General features: G+C 45.0%; 1 protein-coding gene across 1 annotated transcript; it reads right to left on the bottom strand.

Annotated features, from left to right (window-relative positions):
• Positions 1–403: 403 nt before the first annotated feature.
• On the bottom strand, positions 404–4,158 carry LOC108562755 (protein tiptop-like). The gene is made up of 2 exons (XM_017921178.1): positions 3,960–4,158; positions 404–3,658 (listed from the first exon to the last, which is right to left on the bottom strand). The coding sequence occupies exons 1-2, from the start codon at positions 4,094–4,096 to the stop codon at positions 502–504; spliced, it is 3,294 nt and encodes a 1,097-aa protein (XP_017776667.1). The 5' UTR covers positions 4,097–4,158; the 3' UTR covers positions 404–501.
• Positions 4,159–9,381: the final 5,223 nt, after the last annotated feature.

The raw sequence follows: 9,381 nt of genomic DNA, 5'->3' as shown, positions 1-9,381 counted from the left end.
TTTTTGTTTGTTTTCGTTCGTTATATACAAAGGGGAAGGGGGATTATGACTTAAAATTCGTATAACAATTGAATCACGCCAGAATTATCATCTTTACATCGTCAACTTTACAAAGTACAATATCACTAATTACTAAAAAAAAGTTTTTCTTTAACTTTAATTTTATTCTGTTATTTTAATATTTATAATATTTATATATATAATTATTTTTTTTGCTGCAGCAAGATATGATAACATCACAAAATATTTTGTGTTTTCTTTTCGTGGGGGGGGGAGTGTTGCGAACTTGGAGTTCGGCGCTTGCGGATTTCCGCTAATTATTTTGTTATTTTTTTTCTTTCTTCATTTAAATAATTAATTTTTTAAATAGACTATTCATTTTTCCTTCTGCTTCTTTCTTTTGTTATAAAGAACAAAACTACCTGTACAAATAGTAGGAATGCTATGGAGAGAAATTTGTGAAACAAGTGTCCTTTTTATACAATTTCAATGCACTTATCACTACACGTATTTACTGGAGAGTTGTTTGGCGAGTTCCGTGTACTTGAGGAATTTCGAATGTGGACTCTCCTCGAAATTGGTCGGGGGACTTTTGCTGCCGGTGGATCCAGGCCCTGAGGAGCTCGGAGTAGGCGTAGATTTGGTTGGGGTCTGGCTGTTGGAGGTGCTCGGAGCGGATGGGTTCGTTGCGGCCTTCAACGCAACGGGATCCGGGATGACTCCATCTTTAACGAAATGCATCTTCGAGAGGTGATGACGATATGCGCCCTTGGAAATGAACGGAGTATCGCAGAAGGCGCACTTCATTATCGAATCGGAGGTCATGACGGCATCGTTGCAGGCCCAACTGAAGGCGAGGATCGCGCCTGGAGTTGAGCTGGATGTTGTCGAAGAGCTGGACGGCGTGCTGGGTGCCGTCGATGCAGCGGCCACCGACGAAGAGGAGCTCCTGTTGTTCGTATGATGGGTTTCAGTCTTGTCGCAGAGCTTCTGAAGGGCGGCCAGAGGATGGCTGCTTCCTCTCTTGCCGCTCGTCGGTGTACTTTCGCCACCTCCGCCGCCTCCTGACAGGCTATCAAACATCGAGCTAAGAGCGCCCAAACTGTTGCCGGTCTTCCTATCACCGTTTGTACTTCTTGGCGTTCCGGACCTATCACTGCTTGCGGGGCTGCAAGTGCTATTCCTACATGGACTCCTCTCATCCCGTTGCGGACTGGTCAGCTTCCTATCGTCCACCTCAACCTTCTCCTCCTTAACGCCGTTGCTGTGCAAACTATGCTTATCATCTTCCTCGACGTCCTCCATCTTAATTTTGATATCTTCATCTTCGATTTCTTTCTTTATGCTGATTTCTGCGACGTCCTTCTCTGAGCACGGCGATTTGTCCCGTTTATCTGGCGTCGAGCGAGGCGTTGAAGCAACTGGTATCCCAGGAGGTTCCATTTTTCTCTCCGGCGTCAACGCTTCTATCCTTCCTGCGCTGCCCCTTTCACTGATTGAGCTCGATTCGCTTCCGCTCCTCTCGCGTCTCCCGTAGTTCTGCTGCTGATGGTAATTCCTCAGAAGGTTCATTGTTTGAGCATCCACCAAAGGTTTCGTGTAGTCAACGCTCTCGTCAATACCCAACCTCTTAAGTATACTGCTGCCCATGGGAGCAGCCGCTGGTCCTGGGAATGAGGCGTTCTGCCTACCGCGCGAATCGAAACTCTTCTCGATCAACTTCTCAATAGCGTTCAGAACCGATGGCGATGATCCATTATTGTTCTCGCCTGTCTCTTTAGTCGTTTCAATGGATGGGGATCGCAATTGCGGCGATGGGGACTTCTTAGCCTTCTCTCTGCTCTCCGGCGGAAGAATATTATTGGACATGAGCGCGTTCTTCAGGAAATTCCTCTGATTCGTACTCATACCGACGCATTGCCTGATGTGATCGACAAACAATGACGTCTCGATTTTATTGCCACACTTCTCGCAGGTTATCCTACCCGCTCCCGTCTGCTGGTTCTTCTCCAAGCTTCCGTTATCTCCATTCTTAAACTCGTGCTGCGCCCTCTCAAGCTCCAGCAGCTTCCTCACCGGTAGTGACTTCTTTCGCTTCTCACGTGTCTGCCGCCTCCTGCCACCGCTCTCCGTTATCGATCTCATAATGTGCTCTTTATAATGAGAATTTTTGACCATGTGATTGCTGAGTTCCTTCAGAGAGCTGAAGGCTTGATCGCAGACCTTGCAGGTTAGTACGGCGCTCACGTGACTGCTTGCACTTCCCGGGGGACCGCCGGGGCCGCTACCTCCGCCCCCGCCGCCCCCGCTCCCGTTTTTTGGATCGTCGCTGGACCTCCACGAGATAATCTGCTCCTGCGAGATGATGTTCGTGTAGTGCTGCGTCTGCTGCATGTGACTGGTCATCTCTGCAAGTGATCGGAAGCTCTGACCGCACCACATGCACTTCAGAATCTGCCGCGTCTGCTCGGCTCCTTTGCCCAACCAAACATCTTGTCCACGCACCAACTTTCTCGGCAATGGCATCGTCTCTTTGATTAACAGATTCAGATCGGATTGATTAGGTTTGGATGAGTTCGAAGAGGACGAAGACGTGGTTGTATTCGATGGTGATGAAGTCTGAGGTTGCTGAATGCTCTGTTGCTGTTGTTGTTGCATTGGAGGAACTGGTACATTCACACCGCAGTGTTTCGCTTCTTTCATGTGGGTGGTCATCGCCGCGAGACTCGGAAAACTTTGTTTACACCATACGCACTTCAAAACATCTTTAGCTTGATCCGCACCTTTGTTCAACCAGTGCGATTGCCAAGCTGAATGCCGACTTGTCGCAGAATTCACTGAAGAACCGCTGTTGGTCATGGAACGGAACAAGTCTTCACCGCCGAGTTTACTTAACTCGCTCATCTTCTCCAAAGCTTTAGTGGCATCGCTTGGAGTCGGAGTATGCTGCTTCATCTTACCATTCCACATATCAGGAGATGGATTGGTTTTCGGTGACAGACTTGCTGCTGCAACTGCCGCCGCAATGTAAGGCAGATGGGATGCTGGTGACGACCAATGAGGTAGCGCTGGTTTAAAATCGACCGTGCGTTGCTTGCGTGCCGGAGGTTGCGAGCTTGTGTCTTCGGAACTCCTCTTCCGCGTCGTCACGGACAGATCCAAAGGACTGTTGAAGGGTGTTTCACCGCTCGGAGGCGTACCCGGTTTACTCAAATTTATCACATCACTATCGCTCTCGGATAAATCACTTTTCGAGCGTTTGCTAAAGTCCAGGATTCCATCGCCGGATGGAGACTGCATGGGCAATGGAGATGACGACTGATTGATTCCTCCTGGAGGCGAGGACGACGAGGAGATCAGTGGCGATATCGAACTTCTGTTGATCGAATGCGACAAGGGCGAGGTCATCATGAGTCGATGGGAGTGAGCCACAGCAGCGGCGTTGAGGTACGCGGCCATCGCTGCTGATTGTGGCGGAAGGAGGGCGGCGGCTGCTGCGGCTGGAAGCGTCGGAGGAAGAGCGACACCAACGGGACTCAAGGCCGAAGCGGCCATCGGCCTGATCAGTCCGCTTCTATCAGAAAACATTGACTCGCCTGAAGGACTTCTCGGATGTTCACTGGACTCGCGCGATTGACACCGCGGACTGCTCAGATCTCTGTAACAAAGGAGGTACCTGGCTTGAATACAAGTAAAAGAAAGCACCGCTATTTGCTCAATTGAAGTGATTTACGATTTTCTGGTAAATAGTGAACGCAACAAGGTGTCTTGTTTACACATCCTCTTTCTCTCCCACCCTAATGCATACATGCGCCGTTAACGTTAAGTAAACAATGAGGAAATTAAGTGGCGGCTCATCAAATGGAAACAATTTTTAAATTACTTTTAAAAAATACCGGTATTTAATATCTAATAGAAATATGTATGAATTTAATTTTTGAAAGAGAAAAAGCAATTACCTGTCTGTGAGGTGATTAGGCATGGATGGGTCATCGGTGAGAGACCTAGAGCTGCGGGGAGAGGCCAAATCTCCGGCTGGTGGCGAGCTGACGTCTTCGTCGCCTGGTGTTGGAGACGCTGCCGACGTGGGCGTCATCGAGCCGGACTCCTCGTCACCTTCAAGCTTGTCTCCTTCTTCCGGGGATCCCTCTTCGCCACCTTCCCCTGTAACCATACAAAAAAAAAACGACCAAATAAGTGAGAGAGTCATGCAGGGCGTGTTTCCCATCCTATGGGAACGCTCGGGGCTTCCGAGGTGAGAAATCTTATTTCAGCGCCGCAGTAATCGAAGCCCAGACACGTCTAATGAAGTTTGCCCTGGCCTCATCAACAAAACTGACCGTTGTTTGGTTTGATTCCAAGTTGGATTAATATACCCCCTTCCATCCCCCTCGGAGCCGTTGCTCACTTATTCGCACGTACCGACCGATGCGGAAATTAATCACCTATGGTGCCACCAATGCCAATGTGCCGATTGCATAAAGTAAGTCAAAAACTAATTAAACTAAAGGCACGAACAATGCTCGTATCAATCAAGGAAAAGTTCTGCTAATGAAGTGTCTGCGCCATCCCCATTGTCGTCGACGCCGCGCTGCGAAGAGATCGAAGAGTGCGATACAAACAATAATAACAGCTCGATTAGAATATTCTGGTTAATGTGCGGGGGAGGGACACGTCCTAAGAATGCGATGATGACACATTAAGAGGGCGAAAGATTTCTCTCGCAGATACCGGAATTCATCGGAATTGCTTATGCCATTTTCTGAGTTCCCTATCGCTTATTCATTTGTTATTAACTTGCTTTTATTTGAAATTTGCATCAATCTCAAATACTTTTTTAAGAAACAGTATTACTTAAGATAAAAGTTTTTTTATGTTATCAAAGCTACAGATAATACAACATCTAAATGCCATTTGCAGATGCAGGCAGATTCATGCCATTTGCTGCATTTTTTGGTGGTTTTATTTTGGAGGGCAGGGTTGGATTCGATGGAGAGCGCGGAAAAGGCGGGGTTGAAGGAGCATCTCGCTGACCAATGATTTCGCCGCTCATGTAGATGCAGCAGCTCCGCTGAAACTAATTACGCTGATTTATGTTGCCATTGTTCATTGTTGCTCCGTGTTTGGACAGCTCAGAGACATACGTGCACGCCCCTGTTTGGACGTCCATTGCGACCTCCCGCCAAGAGTTCAAGACGCACACGGGAGTTGACACCGAGATGTTTATGCATTCCGACGACCGGTTAAGAAGAAGTAGAAGCTGAGGAAGAGGACGTTGTCACGGTTCGAAGGCAACTCCCTTTCATTCCTGTCCTCCCAATCACGCATACACACACTGCTACTCCGGCCCTTTTTCAACCTCTCTCTCTCTCACACACTCACTCGCCTTGCTACAACTCTTTTCTTCTTATACAACTTCTTCTTCGCTTTCTTTCCATTCTTGTACGCCGGACTCTCCGCTCGAAACGCACACCATACACTCGCCGATGCTATCAACAAATTGTTCATGTTAAGGGGCAGTTACATGGACGATCAGCTTCCACTCTTTCTCTTTCTTCTCTTTATCTGCAAGTACCTTAATTCTATAAATTGGAGGAATAGAGAGAGAAGGCGATCTCTGATCACGCTTTAATACTTTTGACTCCCGCAACATTCATTAGCCTGAGATCTTGATATTGGCAGAGCACAACTCGTGCGCTCACTCTTTTCGCACAGATTCCTGGAATTAAATTGCGGACGTTGCACGACGTACGGACATACCGCTCAGATAAGCCCTCAACCTGAAAAGCCTCACCCCCTACTGCATTCATAAAACTCCGCGAAGAATGAAAGACAATGGCCTATAAATCAGAGGGGGATGAGGCATATTGTATATAAGCGCAACCCACCCCCTTCATCACATTACCCTCTGTACAACTCTCTCTCTCTCTATGTTTATATATATATATACAAACTTATTAGAGCCATTACGGCACGAGCCAATTAACCAAATTGCCGCGCTGGCTAAGCTGGAAAATGCTCGGAGGGTGCCCGAAACATACACACACATACACATTTGGAAACCACCTTTCCGAACGGATGAATCCACAAATTATCCGAATCAACATTAAACGCTCCTTCCCTAATCAATTTTCAAATAATAACGCAACGCGCAAAAAAAATGAAATCAATTACACGCAGACAACAACAATTCAAACTCCATCAGTTTTCACCGGATTCAATTTGTTCTGCCTTCCAGCTATATTGCAAATTGTATTATAAATTTAATTGTTTAGATTTAGAAACTTTTCTAGATTTAGTTGTGAATAAGCAATTAATAAATATAAATTTGTCATTTATGTTACTCACTTTAAGTTATTTTGGTACACCTTTGATATTTTGAATGATTCACAATTCAATCATCAAATTTTATTGTTTCGACATTTAAAGAGTAACAATTTGAAAATAATAGATTCTAAACATGATAATACGTAATGTTCAGAGAGCGTCACGTAATTGGTAACTTTAATTGTTGTTTAATCTTTACCGCCACGATGAAACGCATATCATTATTTAGTTAAGACTTTTCTCATATATTCTTTTTTGTTCGTGCCGAAGAGGTGTGTTTGTTCTATTTAGGATATTTGCGTTGCGGGACTGTGATTTGAGAGGCGGCGTCGGGATTGAAGAGATTGCATTCGATAAACAGCTAGGTGTGCTGTACGGGACCACCCAAAGTAGCGCAAGGGAAACGGGAAGGGAGAGAGAAGAAAAAAAAAGATAGAACCTTGTGGTCCGGAGACGCGCATCATCCTAAATCAATAGCAGTCGATGCGTCCTACGCAAATACCACTAAAAGCAGTCTTCTGTCGTGATGAGGTGGATGGCCATACCTGTCCACCTGCTTCCACTCGGGTTTGATTTATTGTAATTATCGCGGGACGCTCACACACACACACATATACTCTTAACATCAATCTTAACTTAACTCTCTGCCTGTCACTGTCAAGTTGACAGGGAGGCCCTTAACTGTATATTAAGTGAGCGACAAGTGATGTTCCTGTTCTCTCTGTCTTTTCATCTCTCCCTCAGCATCCTACATCATCGTATCTCTATCTATGTACTCGAAAGGTTTTCCATATATTAAACGGTCGCTGAAAGATCGTGATGCAATAAAATCAAAGGCATCCCCAATTATTAACATTCCCGCCGCGGTAATTTACACCTGCGTCCAACAATGGGGGTCTCGAATAGCTGTGCACTTTTCTAATTGCTTTTGTGTGTGCATACATGTACAAAACACAACCTGGAGGAGAGCCGTGACCTTACGAGCTCCGATCCTTAGCGCTAGGTATGTTAATGGTGACGTTAAACGGGCCCGTACATTCTAAAATCTAAATAGAAGTGTAATTGCGCTGTAAATCCGCCCGAATTCCTGCTACCAATTTAACATCTCAATCAGGAATGCCTTCTCGACATTAACATCGATGATCGATCGGTTCTCGTTTTTTTTTTTTTTTTATTATTGCTTTTGCTTCATATTTTTTTTTTGTGTTTGTATTAAATCGGTTGTAATTTGTTTCTGGGTGGATGGACGAAGGTAGGACGGTAGTCTTGCGGGTGAAGACGCGAGGCGCACGTGCCTCGTTGACCCTTGACACGGATCATTTGTCCAACCCCGGGGGTTCTTCGGTCCTCCGCACACACTCCACTCCTGCAGACATCATTATCATTAATGCCCCGTTCAATCACGGCTCCGATTGAATACTCCTGGCCTTTTTGTATATGCTCACTGCGCCAGCTCGTCCTCTTCCTCGTGGGTACTATACACCATTCTTCTCTCTTTTTTTTTTGTATATATATATATATATATTCCTTCTCGGCTGTCGACCGATCCGGGGATGTTGACAGGTGACGGATTGCTGCATTCAGTTTGCTCCGCTCGCGTGAGATGAGTGGGCCTTAATTTATAGAGTGAGTGTTGAAGAGTCAGCGACGGGTGGTAGATCACGTTGCCATCTATCAGGGCTTGGTGGGACGCTGTGGGAAGTTGGGCATCACCGCCACCTGGACCTCCTGCAGACGATGATGGAGGACGGAAAGATTCCACGGCCAGACAATACGCACGTGTTGCCAATTATAATAATTCCACCTTTACTCAAATAAAACTCGCTTTGATTCATTGAGTTGTCCCATCCCGAACATCCATAATTCATCCACTTCATCTCATCGTTATAGATCAGCGGTCGGGGAACTTTTTTAACCATTACCCCAAAATATTATTGCGTAAGTTGATATTACGCCCCCCCATTCTGAATTCACGAAACAATCAATGTAAATTTTAAATAAACATTATTTATTGAATTAATTTGCATTTTCATATTTATAAAAAAAAAGTTACATGAAAATAGTAATAGACAAACAAAATAAAATTCTTAAATTGGAACAAACAAAAATTAATTGAAAACTTTCCTCCTTCAGGTTTTGGAAAAATGATGTTGCTTCATGTTTGATATAATTACTTTAAAATTTGGACTTTTTGATGTAAGAGCAATTTGAATACAGTCTTCGGCGTTTAAACGATTTCTGTTTTTCGTTTTTATTTTCATTAGAGTGGAAAAGCCTTGTTCACAAAGGTAGGTTGTTGCAAATGGCAGCAATTTCTTTACCAAAAAGACGACAGATTTGCTTTGGTCTCAAATTGAATACGTGCTTCAGTATTGGATCGAAGTTTAAGAATTGCCTCTGTCAAACCTCTGAGTTTGGTAAGATGAAATTAGAAAAATTTCCCTATTACCCAAAAAAAAATAATTTTTACCCCATTTTGGGTAATTTACCCCGGTTCCCCGACCGCTGATCTAGGAAGTAAAAAAAAATAGAAAGTCTTGAAGTGTAGTCTTGAGGAAATGTCGATCTTCTTTAAGGGAGTTTGGTGAATATTGGATGCATTCACTTAACCTGAATTGAATGGTAGGTAAATGTACATGTCATCCATTTGGGAACGACGAGACTCAACATCCGGCATGCGACAGTTCTTTATAGTCATTCGTGGCAGTTCATTGACTGATCCGTTCGTAAACACGGGCGATTCTTCATTCGAATGAAGCCTTCTCCATTTCAGTTGTTTATTTACAAAGCGGCGGTGGATTTTTACGAGAGGTCCAATAAAAATCTGGGCCATCGTAAAAGAAAAGTTTCGCGTCTGGAATGAATAATCTCATATATGCAGCGGAGAGGGGAAAGGAAGAGGAGTTTCTTTTTTGGAAAGGAGGCTGGGGAACTTGGCAATTGATTTCCGTGTGTGTGTGCTGCAGGCCACGACGAGCCCTTTCGGATCCTTTGTTGCAGCCGGCAATTTCGAACCGACTCCGCTACTCGAGACAACCCTATGAATATTTGAAC

This window comes from Nicrophorus vespilloides, unplaced genomic scaffold, assembly GCF_001412225.1.
Source record: "Nicrophorus vespilloides isolate i.1.1-1 unplaced genomic scaffold, Nicve_v1.0, whole genome shotgun sequence".
Lineage (NCBI taxonomy): Eukaryota > Metazoa > Arthropoda > Insecta > Coleoptera > Silphidae > Nicrophorus > Nicrophorus vespilloides.
Note: the sequence above shows the minus strand (reverse complement) of the source record. Positions and strands in the feature narration are given on the sequence as shown.